Genomic DNA, 16,720 nt, shown 5'->3' on the forward strand with positions numbered 1-16,720 from the left:
CTGTGTTTAATATTATGTTACTATGGATTTGTTTTAAATCAAACATCTTTAAATTTTACCAAATTTACAGAATACCATACCAATATCCGCAACATAATAGAAATGTGTTAAAAAATATATTCAAAAGTGACTTTATAGAACTAATATGTTGTCACATAAGTTTAGTCGAACATAAATAAATTTGATTTAATACGTCTTTAAATGCTTAAAGGTACCCCCATGGTACATGAGAATTCTCGTGGCAGCAGTTTATATATGTTTTATAAATTTTAATCAGTAATAAAATACAGCGATTTTATCAGATAAACATGATTTAACCGTATGGATTCCAGGATGAAATGTCACGTTTTTCTGCGCCTAAAATAGACTTGGAAAATCGCTGCATGGTTTGGTTGCAAACCATTCGTCACGGGAAGTGATCCAGGCGTGCAAGGAAAGGGATTAGAATAATAATTACAAAGGAAATAAACAAGGGATAGGATATTAATCCATCCACGCAGGATCCGAGTCAGTCAACACATGCCGATCGACGGAAGGTCGGTGGACCGAGTCAGCATGCAAGCGTCCCTCCGGCGATCTCGCCTCCGGCCTCGTGTCCGATGACTCCGATCCCAACGCTCGCATGCACGCCGTTGCCGCCTCGTCGTCGTCGTCTTCCTCCGGTTTCCGGTTCTTTCCCGTCAATCTCCCGCAGTCTTCTCGCTTTCTTTTATATAACACTTTATATAATCCCTCGGTCCGAAATAAATTTATTTCATAATTTACAGATAATATGTTTAACTCTTTATTTTATTTAAAAAATCGCGATTAATATTTTTAGTCTTATTAAATGATAAAATATGAGTGATAATTTATATAAAATTTTGAAATATGACGGACCGTAGGAACATATTAGATTATGTCCCAAGTATACTGTTCTAACTAGTAATAATCTTATGCTGTATGTATAAATATAGGTCACTGTACTTAAATCAATGTCTTGTTAGACAGGGCACATAAATCAAAGAACGATTTTTTTTTACGTACACCATCTCCTCCATTGTTGGGTTCACCTCAACCTCCTCCTCGTCACCCCTCCGCCTCAGCCAGCTCCCAATTTTACACCTATTTTTTTTCCCCTTGATTCGATCAGTTACTCCTCCTTTATAAGCCACCACCGCGCCGTGGTCGTCGTGTTGATTCGTTAGTTTTGCGCTTGCACCCCCCCAAGCGTTCGTTGCCTTCCTCCTGTTCTCCTTCGTCTTCCTCCTTGTGCTCTGTTTCTGTTTGTTTCTTGGGTTCGTCAAGAGTCCGACCTTCCATGGCCATCGCCTCCCGCATCCAGAAGCGCGTGCTTGCATCCTTCGCCGCCGCAGCAGCAGCCAAGCTTCCGGAGGCGGCCGTCGCGGCCGCCGCTGGTGCAGAGGCTGCCGTGGAGGAGGTCGCGTCCGTGCAGGCGGCGCAGGGGGGGCAGGTGCTGGAGTTTGGGGATACTGGGAGGCTGTTCGCCGGGGAGAGGTCGGCGTCGCTGGTGCGCACGCTCGCGGTGCTGCAGGCGCTTTCGGTGGGGCCTCTGGTGGACGTGGCCACGGCGGCGCTGAGGTCGCCGGCGGTGGCCGGGAGCGCCGTGGGGCGTGCCGCGGCGAGGGCCACCGCGTACCAGCACTTCTGCGCGGGGGAGACCGCCGAGGAGGCCGCCGCGGCGGTGCGGCGCCTCTGGCGCGGCGGCATGGGCGGGATCCTCGACTACGGCATCGAGGACGCCGAGGACGGGCCCGCCTGCGACCGCAACGCCGCCGGGTTCCTCGCCGCCATCGACGTCGCGGCCGCGCTGCCGCCGGGCTCGGTAAAGTCCCCCCGCCGTTTCTCTCTCCTCGCTGTCGCCGTGCGTGCGTGGCCGCGGCCCGCGGGACAGGAAGGGCGCCACGTCGGACGGAATCTTCGGATTCTGCGCGAGCGGACCCGCGGATTCCTTGGGAATCTCCCGGTAGTAAACTGCCAGTGAATCGCGCGGATGTCACTGCCCGTGGGCCCTGAAAACCAGCCACATGATTCCGACATGCTCGTCTCGTCTTCTTCCACTAATAGCTAGCCTCCTCCTCTCCGCGAGCTTGCTCTGTCTCAGCCGCTCGTTTCCATTCCTGAACCTCTCACATCTAAACCCTCCTAATACCATCAACAAATTCTTTTTTTAGACATCTCTAATCACTCTTTCACTCGACAAACAGCAACAGAATTAGCCTGTATTTAGCACAGTGATTAGCTTACATTTTGGCTGTGGTTTTGCAGGCGAGCGTGTGCATCAAGATCACGGCGCTGTGCCCGATCGCGTTGCTTGAGAAGGCGAGCGATCTGCTGCGGTGGCAGCAGAAGCACCCGTCGCTGCAGCTGCCATGGAAGGCGCACGGGTTCCCGGTGCTGTGCGACTCCAGCCCGCTGTACCTGACGGCGTCGGAGCCGCCGGCGCTGACGGCGGAGGAGGAGAGGGAGCTGGAGCTGGCGCACGGGCGGCTGCTGGCGATCGGCGAGCGGTGCGCGGAGTACGACATCCCGCTGCTGGTGGACGCGGAGTACGCCACCGTGCAGCCGGCGATCGACTACTTCACGTTCGCCGGCGCGCTGGCGTTCAACGGCGGGGGGCGCCCCATCATCCACGGGACCATCCAGGCGTACCTCCGCGACGCCCGCGACCGGCTGGAGGCGATGGCGCGCGCGGCGGACGGCGAGCGCGTGTGCCTCGCGCTCAAGGTGGTCCGCGGCGCGTACCTCGCCAGGGAGGCCCGCCTCGCGGCGTCCCTCGGCGTGCCGTCGCCGATCCACGCCAGCATCCAGGACACCCACGACTGCTACAACGGCTGCGCCGCGTTCCTCCTCGACCGCGTCCGGCGGGGGGCCGCCGCCGTGACGCTCGCCACGCACAACGTCGAGTCCGGGCAGCTCGCGGCGGCGAGGGCGCAGGAGCTGGGCATCGGCAGGGGTGACCGCGGCCTGCAGTTCGCGCAGCTCATGGGCATGGCGGACGGCCTGTCCCTCGGGCTCCGCAACGCCGGCTTCCAGGTGAGCAAGTACCTGCCGTACGGCCCAGTGGAGCACATCATCCCCTACCTCATCAGACGAGCCGAGGAGAACAGGGGCTTGCTCTCGTCTTCCTCCTTCGACAGGCAGCTGCTCCGGTAACCACATTCATTTCCTCGATCAAAGCTCCATTTTTTCTGACGAAAAATCAAATCTTTTATATCAGATCTGTACCAATCGATGCGATGAATTTTGTTGATCGGTTGATTTCAGGAAGGAGCTGGCCAGGAGGTTCAAGGCTGCAATGCTGGGACGTGAGTGAAGTGATGCTGCTGGGACTGGGAGCGAAGCGATCGATCGAGACATGAGTAGAAGTCCTGACTTGTAAATACTGTCATTCTGAAACAAGAACATTGGTGTATCGATCGATCGATCGATCGAGTTCTCTGAATAAAGATGAATGAATGAATCGATCAATCAATCAACGAAATGATGTGCTCGTGCACGCACTGATCTTGTATTCTTGTTTCATCTATTGCCTAACCAATGTGCATGTGAATCGTCTCCCTGTTCTTGGTCATCATCTTCTCCACTTCGTCGGCTCATCACCTGGCATGACACGGCTTAGCGGTTCTGGAGGATACTCGATCCAGTCCTACTCCTGCTGCAATCCATGTGCTGCAAATCGAGCTCACGAAGCTGAACAGGTGGCACCTGCATTACGCGTGGAGAGGAAAGACAAGCCCACCGAACGCGTGAGGTTTAGGCGTGGCATTATGAGTTCCGACCTCGAGAATTTTCGCTTGTTTTCTTTAATGTTGTATTTGAAGAAACTTTGAAAATAAAATCAATAGGATGTCAATTTGATACACTGATATATCACTCATAAATATACGGGTCTAAATTTAACCCCTACAGATTATAGGAAAGAACCATTAAACTTGTAGTATATGGATATTCACACCCATATTTATTTTATTGCTATGACTTGTAGAGATTAAATTTGAGATTGTACAGTTTGTGCAATGATGTATCACATATTAATTCGCTTCTGATTTTCACCAAATTTTATCATCACTGTTTCCACGAAAGGTAAGAAACGATGGTTCATCCTCTTAATAAGGGATTAAAACACTTCCACTATCGAGCATGCTCTAAATACTTTCATGAGCATAGTAAGTTCAACTCATCTACAACATCTATTCTAAAATATAGTAATCTTTTGCGCTTTTGCTATTCTGCAGTTGCCTGCTTTTTTGGTTATGCGTCAGTCAGATTTGTTAACCGTCGATCAAACATTAAGATCCGCGCATTAGACTAGGTCAGGGTTTATGTTGTGTTTTGTCCACCATCAGGCCCATTTAGTCAAAGCCCGGAAAGCCCTGGCTCACAGCTCACTCCTCTCTCTCCCTCCCACCGACAGCTTCCCCCTCTTGCTCCGGCGAATCTCGTCGTCCTCCCCCGCCATGGACAGTGCCGCTGCACAAATCCGGCAACTCCGCCTCCGGATCCGCGGCGTCCGTCCGACAATGTCGCGAAACGATGACGGGACGGGCGGCTACGACGATGGGGACGACGGCGGCCACGGCAACGACGAAGGTCCTTTCGGCCGTGCAGCCTTCACGCGCGACTTCCTCGCGTCTGCGCCGTGGTCGTCCGGCCTTGCGCCGGGGGTGGGGGGGGGGGGGGAGGGTTGGGGCAACGCCCCGCACCCCCAAACTGCATCTACCACTGCAAGCGGCAGCTGAGGCGGTCTATTTGTTCCAGAAATGCTGCTTCGTCTAAGCCTGTGTGTGCGTGCTTCATGTAAGCCTGTGCGTGCGTCGCTGGCTGCATGCTTGCAAACATGTTCGCCCAGACAAGGAGCACCGGCAATTTTGCTTCTGCAGCTAATTTTTCTGATGTTCACATGATGCATTTCTCTTAATTATGGGCAATTTTGTCATACCTCTTGCTGCCAGCAAAGGTTTTTGGCCAAAATTTTTTGGGTGTTTAGTTCCCAAACGCAAAAACCTGCCACATCCCAAAAATTTTGTCATCTAACCGGTTGTGGCGGTGACCGGGGGAAAGCAAAACGTTGTGACTCTGTCTCAGATTGCTGATCGTCTCTCTCTCTTTCTAAAGAAATCTCCCACGATCTCTCTCGAAGCTTTTTCATGTCGGCTTCTGTGACATAGGATAGTCAATTACTAGCTTCAATTTATCTTACCTACAAAATGTATGGTCCATATATCATACACATTATTATCTTGAAGCCTGGAGTTTATATCTTCTCTCTTATCTTTTTAAAATATGCTTATAGTTGATTTATAGCCTATTAGTGTACTGCTCTTAGAAAACTAGCTCGCGTGGACTGGATCTGCGGGGCACGTGGAGGAGGTGGCTTTTCTCTAGCAGAATATAAGGTATGTGGAGTTTGTTTTTGTTTTTTGAATCCGGCGAAGAACTAGGGTTTTTAATTGATGGCGATGCACCTAGGTGTTTTTGGGTGTTACCAGATAGTTTGTCATGTATCTGGTGAAGAACAAGGGTTTTGATGTTCAAAAGTGATACGTGAATACAAACTCTGTTGATATTTTTCGTGCGGTTTTGGCTTGCATGCACGGTAGCCGGGAGACGGACAGGGGATTTTGCTTGCATGGAGAGTACAAAAGGGTGTAGGAGTGGGGCAGTAGGGAGATATCGGTAGATTTTTTTTTCTAAAATCTAGGAATATCAATTAGGCATAAGACTAATTGTGAATATCAATTAGGCATTCTAACAATTTAGTAGCCTCTTCGTTCGAAAAAAATATTCATAGTTCTTTTTAGGAGAGACCATATTAATTGAGTTGTTTACCGATCATTTTTTTATTAGGCATGTGACAACATACTGGCTCATGGCTCAAGCATAACTTCTGCAAGTAACTGAAAACATTAACGTCTTTACTTCTTTTGTCTATAAGTAATGTAAAATTTTGCACATAGGTGGGCACTTCTGTCGGGTTGAGATATTTTTGCTTTGCCAAAATCTAATTAAATTTTGGTATGCACTAGCTATCTGATTTCTTTTTCTTAACTATCGTTCAACTATACTTGCTCAATGCATATACTGAACTTATACGTAGCTTAACCTATAGTTGCATATTTGAAAATATGCAACTTTAGTATAATCAAAGCGCAACTTCAATATAAATTATGCACAAATTTTTATGATGTTCGCTGAGTTAGAGACTATTTTTTATATTGGTTCTTATGTCATTTCATCCATCTTTTGCCCCTAGGTGGCCAATTTTGTTTTGTTGAGATTTGTTTGCTCCCTCAAAATTTGATATAAATTTTGGTATTTACCGGCTCTCATTGTCAACTATTGGTCACCTAAACTTGTTCAATACATATGCTAAAGTTGCACATAGCTTAACCTAGAGTTGTAACATATGTAAATAAGCAACTTCAGTATAAACTAAGTGCAATAATAAGTTTGGAAAGTATTTTGTTTGGTAACAGTATCACAATCTGTTGTAATGTATGGTTCAAATTTGTTGCGTGAATTTGCTATGTTATTAGCCACCTGATTTTGTTTTCTTCACTCTCAGTCACCTAGACTTGCACAATTCATATACTAAACTTGCACAAAGCTTGCCCTAAAGTTGGTGTGGATATTAAGTTTGGAACAACAAAAGATGTGTGGAGATAAGCAGACACTTATATCCCGTCTTTATTTTAGAAGTTGATCAACATATTCAAAGCAAATGTGCACACGTATATATGGTTAACACTCTAGAACAAGTTGTTTTTTTTTTACACGTTCGCAATATGTACAGATGCATAATGTTGTGCTAACCGGGAGAACATCAATTTAGCTCATTCTTTTTATTACTGTAATCTAAATGACAAATGGACTATACACACAAATGCTCATAATACGTTTCTGACTATGAAAGAACACATGAAAGATCATATTCGGACAACATTGCTCTGTGATGCTGCTCTAATGCTCAATTTTAGTATGTCTACAGACTCACGTAGTGTTTACTTCCGTTGCTTGAGAAGCAAATGAAAAACAAACATGGCTCACACATTAAGCCCAGAAACATGCAAAAATGCAGAAGACATCTGTAGCACACATACAGTCCAACCTAAAAAAATATAATAATTGAAGCAACCTAATACAACGGAATTTTGAGCACAAAAAATTAAATACAGACATTCAAAAGATGCAATACCAAGTCAAACAACAAACCAACCCAATAATATATCCAAATCTATTAACATAATCATTGGTCCATTCGGCCCAGATTGAAAAGCCCAAATAGAGTAGATGCAGTCCAAAACGTCAAGGCCTATATATATATAATGTGAGACAGGCGAGTCAGTGTTCACAGTTTTGCTAGTCATCCGTGCACGTGGGGTGCATCAGATGCATATCTGACGGCACGGAATGAATCGACCGACAAATTCTAAAATCAGTCACCTACTTAATAGACAGACCCAATCTTTTGCTATGAATCTTTTCAAGTATTTGGAGATCTATCTATCTGGTTACACGTTTGCTAGTGATGGCAGATGAGATGGGAAGAAGCAATTTAGTTTCAAAAGAAATATCTGCTCACATTAGCTCAAAACCATATAATTCGTGGACCAGGATGGCAGTGTTCTTCAATGATATGGGCCTTCAGATCATGGGCCGAGCCCACCAGCCCAACTAGATTCACGTATATTGGGCCTCAATTTCTTGGGCTCCAAGGCCCAACTTCACTCAGGCCCAAGTCCTAAATTTTCTTTTTTTTTTCTTTCCAGAATCCGGCTTCCGTTTCTTCCATTTTAGGCAGCGAGCCAGTGAGGTGTGTAGTACTACGACACGAACAAAAACCCCAGGAATTTCTCGACGATTCCTATCGATTTGCGCTTCGGAGCTGGCGCGAAACCCCAAATCCGCCGCCCAAATATTGGCGGTTTCGATCGGATTCGCCATCCATGTATGTATGATCCGATTTGTGGCGGTGAATTTTGATCGGTTTGGTTTGGATTTTGGGTTTTGTTTCTCGGTCAGATGGATGGATGGGTGGGTGGATTGGCGCCGGCGATGCCGGAGGTGCTGCTCGTCTTGGCGCGCGCGGCGAGGGATCGGTGTCGGGGCGGTCTCGCCCTCGTCTCCGTCGACGGGCTCCTCGCCGCGGCCAGTGGGGGGAGTTCGCGCGGATCTACGAATACGAGGAGGCGCGCCTCAGGCGACGAGTAGGCCTGCGGCTGGGTGGCTCCATCTCGATGGAGAGGCGAGCCCCCGGGCTGATGGGGCGGGCGGTGATGGAGTGTGCGTCGCGCCGGCCATCCCCGGTAAGAAGGTAGGGTGAGTCGCTGAGGAAAAACGATTCCGATGAGACTCCGATCATGGGCGCAGCTAATGGTGGCTTGGAGAGTCAGTAGAATGCCCAGGCCGGGATTTCCCCACGGTGAAGGTGCAGAGAATTGGAGAAAAGCCTTTGGGATGATGCACAACAGCAGAAGCTGCATTTCCCGATTCAGCTGGTGAGAGAGAGGATGAGGCGATGGAGGTTGTGGCGAAAAAAAATGGCAGAGCTTGATGGCTAAGGACGTGGTTGTGAAATCAGGGATAGCTATGAGGAAGAGTACGTTTTAGAAGGTGGGTGAAATCTAAGCAACCTCTTTCAAGCGAAAAGGATGGTTATCCTCGGCTTTTCATAGGTAACATTTCATATTTCATCCCGTGTACTCGTAAGTCTTATAGTTTGTAATCAACTTACTAAGTTTAATGATGATCGTTATGCAATTCTGTATCTAAGCGACAAGATCGTCAGATTCATTTATCATGTTCCTGATGTGCTTATGAATTTAACTTTGGAGAGCCTATGAGATGATTACCATTTATAAGCAAAATAAATTATGTTTTCAGCATTTTTCAATCTGTACGCTTTCGGATAAACAAGCGGATTTCGCCGCACAAATTTTGTGTGGAGCAAGATAAAAGTAGAATTGGATTTGATATACAACTCTTACCTTCTATTCTATAATACAATTATGATTCTATATGACACTAAAAATAGAACTATATTTCATATACAACTCTACTTCCTGTTTCCATGCATACAATTGTAGTTTTCATACAACATATTTTAGAAACAGAACTAGATTTGATCTACGAGTTTTAGCTTTTGTTTTTTATATACAATTTTATTTTGTTTACAAATATAACAATCAATCTATACTGCTATAATTTAGATCCGCGATGTTCTAACGGTTAAAATATCTATCTTTTTTCTATTATCTAAGAATTTCTAGCTTTCAAAGCGAACATGATGGCTTCTTTTTGAGCTGTCTTGTAATAGTATAGTATAATAGATCTTCCCCTAGATGTTGGAATTATGAACGATCTTGTGTGAAATAACAAGTGGAAGTTTATTCGAAAGTGTTGGCTTGCTATAGTAGGAGACTTTGCCAGCACAATTGAGCTTAATCCCCACAAAAAATATGTACGTGCAGCAAACAACAGCATACAGTAAAACATTTATGTTAGAATTGTATTGCATGCATTTGCTCCTTCATTTACTGCTGACCCTTACATAACACATTAAGGCAAATAAGCTTAGGTAAGATGGAATTTCTTTTGCATGGCTGCTCTGAGATATTTAGTCTATTTTAGAAATTAGCAGAGCCATCCACTTTGTCTGATTGTAGACTGTACAGATGATATCCTGCTTTCCAATTTCAGCAGTCTATGACATGGTTTGTATTTTCATAAACTTTTAGTAGGTTTCTGATTTTACATGTCCTCTTCAGAATTTTGATGCCAACCTAAATGATGTTCCATGTTTTAGCTGCACTTTCCATAGAATATACATATTGAAGCTTCAGTGATGTTTGTTGGTTATGGTAAGTGCTATACTGAACGTAGGAAACTTATTGTCATATTGTGGACCTTTTTGAGCGAACGCAATCTGTTGCACTCCACATATATTTTGCCTGTAAGTCTGTTTATGAAATCTTTGCAGCTCTCTTGACCTCATTGTATCCATATCCAATTTGGATTATCTCTCAATTCAGGGGGTGGTTGTTTGGCTTTTTCATGCAAAAAGCCAAACGACATATTTGCAAACGAAAAATCATTTGTGAATAAAACTTTTATATACGTATTCTTAGTGATCTAAAAGCCAATGCTGAAAAATAAACTTCAGTAAAAAAAACCCCAAAATCAACTCCAAATTTAAGGTTGAAAACTCAAATTTTGGCATATAAGCGAAAAGATGGGAATGAGTATCAGATTTAACTGTAGCATTACTTTGCCTTTGCAAATGGTTGTGTTCTGTGGTGATTGGCCTTACTAAAAAACTGAAAAGCATAAGTATGCCTTGCGATTATGGTATTGTGTGTATATCTATGCAGTTAAGTCTTGAGGCACAATTTTTTTTATAGTTTTGTCAAATATCAGCTTTGCTACATGTTTTTATTTTTACAAGAACAGTAGACAAGAGCTCTACTGAAATGTACTATGAAGAATAAAGTCGACAAAGAAATGTTTCCAAGGGTTCCATATGAACCAACGTACAGCCAAAGAAAGCTAAAAAACAGAAATGGCTATCCAACAACCACTTCTATTTAACAAGCCGAACTTATTACTTCCAAGCAAATGTATTTGAAGAGCATGATATACTGTAAAAATTACAAACATATTTTTCCTGAATACCTGGAGATAACTGTTGACAAACATATAGATGATGTCTTTAAGGGTCCTATCATCAGGTTTTGGTCTGAAGGAGTTTGCATTTAATAGTACACAACTGGAATAGCTATATAATCTAGAGTCTGTGTCATGCATACCTATGGATGGCCTACTACTTAATTTATTTTTATGCAATGTAACATGCTGCAGTACTCATGTTATTAGGTAGCCTATACGACATACATCCCTATTTTAAGAATTAAGACACTTAAAATTTCCAGGGGAAATTGATAGGTTGCTGTTAAATTAGTTAGTTTTTCTCAGTCATAAACAAGGACAGGCAATGCTTCTCTATTAATTTTCTGTGTTCTGTAGTTCGAATATTTCACAAGTTTTTAATTATATAGTTACAGACTTATGTCTGCCTTTTTCTTACTGCAATGCTAGTCATTCCATTTCGTAAAAACAGAATCTCAGGGCAATGCCTGAATCTGTTTAGTTCACCACAATATACTAGTTTATGCACGTCTCTGCTCGCTTAGATGCATTTATTGTGAGGGAGAGAAAATTAAGCAACCTAGGTATATCATGTATTTTACTTCCATGGGGTTAAATTTTTTTGGTCTGTCTAGTTTGGTTTTAATGTTTACACTGCAACTCTTGCACAGCCTGTACATCTTCTCGTGATTTATTGGGTTGCTTCTATTTTTATCAGGTAGGGTGATGGACTATATCCGTCACTGTTACATATGTTTACTACCGTGCATAGAAAATTATGGTGATGATTATTTTTTTGTCATTTATCTGTTCTTACACCTGTTTATATTTATCTTTTCACTCTGGTCTGGAATGTTCATGATCTGCCCCTGAAGGATATACATGTCACTGTGCAGTAAACCATGGGATGACCGGGGACTCACAGTCTAGATGTAGCCTCATTCTGCACGACTGGTTCATTAACATGATAAACATTCCAGGTACATTTTAGCATACTTTAGCCAACATGAAAAGTATGTGTCAAAGGTTCTCAATAAATTACATTTTGCACAAGAACCTTCTTCAGGAAGATAAAAGAGCATCTGCTTTCATCTTCTTTTTCATTGATCAGATGCCTTACGGCAGACATGTGGTTCGGTATTGACGCATTAGCGAATTTCTAGTGATAAATTCCTGCTTTACAGATTTTTTTTATTTGATATTATTGTAATGTCAATTCATTTGTCAATTAAGTGATAGGCAAGTGGCATTGTGCATTTAGTATTAGAAACAAAATTTGCATGTTTGATACGGACATTATATTCTGGAGAAAGCTTACTTCATGAGCTTTTGCTGGCACAGAAGTCTCTTAGCAAGGAAGGGTTTGAGAGCAATATCTTTGATTCCCTTATGCGTTGATGATTTTGCCACGTTGTTTCCTAGTTCTTTTTTTGCACATACAAGTTTCTTTGCATTGATTTTGTGGCATTAGTGAAGGTTCTGCTTGTTTTCCCTCAACAGAGCTTTCTAAGGTATATTCAAGTTTAATCAGCATGTGATAAAGTTTATGCAGATCATACATCTAATATTTGTTGGCTGAGGGGAGAAACATAAGTTATCCGCACAGTTTGGATTGAATTGCGGTATGAATATAACCAAGGTAACCGACTATTTTAATATTTGTTTCCTGATGTATTGATAATCCTGTCACCAACTTGAGCTAGAATTTACGGACATCTATTTGGCATATCTTTGCTAGTGTATTTCTGAAAATAACTTTGAGTGGATGCAAATTTTCAGCATAAATATAGCATCTGCAGTTGACCTAATAATATCAACCAGACAACCATTGAACCGTGTTGTCATTATTTATGCCATGTCCATGACTATTACTTCAGATGGATGACATTGGTTGAGAGCACAATCCCATCACCATCAAGGAACTGATTCCTGATGTCTTGTATAATACTGTGACTTGACTTCCATTTAGGAGCCAGGCAATTGGCTAATAATGTTATGCTACTCTTAGCTTAACATAAGTTCTGTGAAACTGATGCTGAACTTTCTGACAAATGAACGTCTTCTCTATTTTCACCACATCGACAAACTTAACTATAAGTAACTTCCTCCATTACTGATTTAAACAGGCAGAGTAGGAGTTGGGCAAGGGGAATTGCAATACAGCCAACGTTGATTAGATATTTCTGCCTTTTCTTTATTGGAGAGGTAATAACAATTTCCATTGTTCAACCTCACAGTCCTGAAGTTACCCCGAGCAGAGTAAGAAGTGCCCTGGAAATAAGCTGTAGGAAAAATACGAAGATACATGCATCATTCTGCTCATTCTTTCTTTCCTTTTGATCAAAAGTAGACAAAAAAGATTATCTTTCTTTCTTGCTTACCGCCTTTACTGCTTTTCCTTTTCTGCAAATTCAATTCGTAGGCATTGCACGTACGGATATTGCTAGGCTATTAGCCTATTACTAGCTACAGTGAGGGCTTAACAGCCCTATACTATCCTTTTCTCATCAGAAACTCTATTTTAGAGAAAAGGAGGATACAAAGGCTGGCCAATGCATGGTGCGACACTGTGACCCCATGCATCAACCTTGTAGTTGGCACCGAATCCCACTCTCCAAGGCAGCTTCACCTTGACACATCCATCTCTTTGCTTCATCTCTCACTGCCTTTTCTTTTCCTTTTGGCTCTTAAAAGTTGCGTATCTTTAGCTCTTTCCAAGGGAGGGGGTACTTCGAGCCCACAATGTGCTACTACTACTCACTGGCCACTATGCTTGCATTTCCTAATTGGCTTCCGCAATGAAATCTGAACCTGTCTGAATGAGATCTGGAGGCCTTTGTGTCTACTGGCTTCTGATTCCCTCCCTGGTTTTGAACTTTCAAGTCCTGCTTACTTAAACCTACAGTGCACCTCCTTTCTGTGATTGATTCGTGGTACTTTAACGGTTGGAGGTGTGAAACCAAGCTACGACTAAAATGTGCAGATGTTGGAGGTGGAATAAAGCGAACTCTTGTCCTGGGTGCTTTGCAGCTCGCCGGCATAAATCACATTTTAGCCTATTTTTGTATTGCAAGCAATTTGGATGGCTGAGGAATGATTCACAAAATACCTCGTCAGAAATGGTACATTTTTCAGTACAGATACGTCTTGGGAAAGATGCACTGTGCCTGAGACTGAATCTTGGCCTCACTTACTTTGAAGTTTGAAACTGTGGTACCATTTTTCTGAATGTATCAGCAAGACAGCAAGCTTAACATCTCTGTAACTACTATGCAGGTTTCTTGCCAGTTTGCTCCTGCAGGTCCAGTACTCCAGTGTGGCCACTGGCCGGCCAGTTGATGAAAGAGGAAACAGTGGCATAGCCGCATAGGCAGTGCTGCAACAAGCTCGGCCGGTGAGTGATGACAAGCACGCGGTCCCTGCTGTGTTTTGTGTGGCAGTCACAGTGCAATCCAGAATGGGACTGGGAGCATGGCCGGGACAGATGGTTTTGATGGATGTACACTGCCGGCCGGTCTGCATCGCCGTCCCGTGTGTCACGGGCACTCGTACATCGCCGGGCGTCGCCGTCGCTGGCCCACCCGTCAGTGGCACACGGTGGGGTTGCCTTTGTTACAGTGGGAGGCTGGTTGCTGGCTATGATGTTAACCTGACCTATTGCTGCCATTGCTGCTGCTTGCACACTGTGGCTCTCCAGTGATCCCATCTCAACATATATCCGGTTTGTTTGTGCATTCGGTGTCATGGCCATTCTGAAGCTGCGTCCCAGGTTAAAGTGGTGTACCCATCCAATGCTGCTGCTGTTCTTGATGTGCCTGTCCTGATACATCACAAGTGAAGTCCAGTCCAGTTCAGTTCAGTGTCCCCCCACCTCTTCACGAGACCAGCTGCCGTGCTCGAGCAACAACCATAGTCACAGTTGCATTGCAGTATGGGAAAGGACAAACGGTGTGGCTCAAATTGGTAGCTCATCCAAGTAAGCTCCATCTCCGTTAACGGATAGAAGCAGGCAAGCATTGGCTCCTTCTACTGCATTGTACACAGGCATGTGACTGACTGTGTCATGAGGGTTTTCGGTTTAGCAACTTAGCATGATGCTACTACAAAAGATTTGTTCATTGCTGCAGCAGTTGGGGAGTTTGCAAGGTGGTAACTAGGAAAGGTAATGATCAAGATCAACACAGGACAAAAAACGGCGAGGCCAAGAAGCAACATGCCATGAGTAGAGTGATGCAAGCCACATGCATTCCTGTGTAGTTGTTTGGCAACAAGTCGACACAATGGCACGCTACACATGGGAGTTCGGTGTGGCTGTGCCTTAGGGTTTGGGACTTTGGGGGAGAGCATGTGTAGTAGTAGTAGCAGGAGCATTGTGTAATGGGAGGCTGCCTGTTGGTGGTGGCTACAAGCTAAGTTGGTAGTACAAGATTTGTTTATGCACAGTTCATCAATGGCATGCATCAGGCACTTCTGCCAGCCAAAGTACTAGTATATGTTTAGCCTTTAAACAAACAAAATACTATTTGTTTAGACTGGTAATTTTTTAATTTGGGTGTTAAAAAAACAGGGCAAATCAAACCAGATCTAGCCATGGCAAACGCCAAATTATGGAGCACATGCTTTAGCAATCGAGCATAAGCAAGCAATGTATACTTAAAAAGGTTTTAAGTAATCAAGTGGCAAGCAGGGTTTACAAATACAACCAGTCGCCAATTACCACTATCTTATCAGATTCATACATAAACCGTGGTTACCGCTGATTATAGGTAAAAAACAGGTAAAATTCAAACAAATCTATCAATTTGAATTTAACTGATCAAGTGGCAAGAAAGGTTTGCAAATACACCCGGTCACCAATTGACATTACATGTCAATTTTGTCAACAAACCGTGGTTAACACTTATTCGAAAAGAATTCTACCAACTTGAATTATATAAGTTTGAATCTTTTTAGCGTTACCAAAATTTGAAATTTTAACTGAATTTTAGAATTGTTAAGTTTTTTTATTCCCCAGTTTAAAAATTCTTGTCGTTATGGACAACGATATGGTCATCCAAATCTATATTTAAAATATATTAAAAAATAAAAAAACTTTAATACTCCACGACTCATTTATACGTGTTGTGTTATCCCTATATTTTTAAACTATGTATTTTAAAAATCATTGATAGTCAGAGTTTTATAATTTGATTAAAAACTACGAAAACTAGGGAGAGTAATAATATCATAGTTTTCTTAGCATTGACGCGTTATGCATAATTGGTTTCCCCCTAAACAATTGAATAGCCTTTGGAAGGGCGATAACACCGTGGCTACCATGGTCGCGTTTTGAAACTACGGTGGAAAAGGCAAGGCCTAGACGAGGCCATCAGGGCCGTCCATCTGTCGCGGAGCGGGGTGGGGCCCAGACGCCAGTTGGTGGCGCCACAGCGCCCGACACGGATTGGATCATCGGATCGACAAGTCCCTCACTGACCGATGCTGGCAGCGTGAGGGTGGGGCCCAGGGCCCAGTGAGACAGGTGTGTGTGGTCAACAGGTTCAGTGCATGGAAAGAGTGGGGCCCGGCGGCCTGTGGCTGTGACTGTGAGGCTGTGTGATGGGCTGAGAGAGCAGTGACTGCGAGAGACAATGCAGGGATTCTATGTGTAAATTTTTTTATTTTTTTGGGAGATGGCCCACATGTTCCGGCTCCATGCTCTCTTGGTGGACTCTCAATCAATCCCCTGCTAGCTTGATCGTCTGCCTCACTACCAATCTGTGGTGCTTGCTAAACTGTCCTAAGACAGTTTGGACGAGATGTTCCTTTTGTCCAAACTCCTTTGAAATTTCTTCGGAATGCCTTAAAAATATGAATTTTGGGGATCTTTAACATGAGTTAAACTCTTGGAAAATTTTCTTTATGTCTATGTCTCTTCTAATTATTGTGTTTTTCATGTGTTTCATAGAAACGGTTATTCCTGTAGTTTTTATGTATTTTTTCAACTCATAGGATTTGGGTTTATAGGATACTCTAATCATGTTTTTTTCCTGTGTTTTGAGAATCATGCGCTCCAAATGAGCCCTAAGATAAA

General features: G+C 43.7%; 1 protein-coding gene and 1 long non-coding RNA gene across 5 annotated transcripts; both read left to right on the forward strand.

Annotated features, from left to right (window-relative positions):
* Positions 1-1,008: 1,008 nt before the first annotated feature.
* Positions 1,009-3,503, forward strand: LOC102713309 (proline dehydrogenase 2, mitochondrial-like). Its single transcript, XM_040528498.1, has 3 exons — positions 1,009-1,825; positions 2,269-3,152; positions 3,268-3,503. Exons 1-3 carry the CDS (start codon positions 1,301-1,303, stop codon positions 3,314-3,316), a joined length of 1,458 nt encoding a protein of 485 aa, XP_040384432.1. The 5' UTR covers positions 1,009-1,300; the 3' UTR covers positions 3,317-3,503.
* Positions 3,504-7,817: 4,314 nt separating this feature from the next.
* LOC102702881 lies at positions 7,818-15,316 on the forward strand. Of its 4 annotated transcripts, none has more exons than XR_005812605.1 (5): positions 7,818-8,678; positions 11,544-11,627; positions 12,200-12,286; positions 12,774-13,769; positions 13,924-15,315. It is a non-coding gene; the product is annotated as an uncharacterized LOC102702881 (long non-coding RNA). The 4 variants fall into 4 exon arrangements; XR_005812604.1 differs by having other exon boundaries at positions 12,774-12,852; positions 13,631-15,309; XR_005812603.1 differs by having other exon boundaries at positions 12,774-15,316.
* The last annotated feature ends 1,404 nt before the right edge of the window (positions 15,317-16,720 follow it).

The sequence above is a fragment of the Oryza brachyantha genome, chromosome 10 (assembly GCF_000231095.2).
Source record: "Oryza brachyantha chromosome 10, ObraRS2, whole genome shotgun sequence".
NCBI classification, from domain to species: Eukaryota; Viridiplantae; Streptophyta; class Magnoliopsida; order Poales; family Poaceae; genus Oryza; species Oryza brachyantha.

Coding starts and splice junctions, on each gene's coding strand:
- LOC102713309 (XM_040528498.1), top strand. CDS start 1,301: ATGGCCATCGCCTCCCGCATCCAGAAGCGCGTGCTTGCATCCTTCGCC. Junction 1,826..2,268: donor CCGCGCTGCCGCCGGGCTCG/GTAAAGTCCCCC, acceptor GTGGTTTTGCAG/GCGAGCGTGTGCATCAAGAT. Junction 3,153..3,267: donor TTCGACAGGCAGCTGCTCCG/GTAACCACATTC, acceptor GGTTGATTTCAG/GAAGGAGCTGGCCAGGAGGT.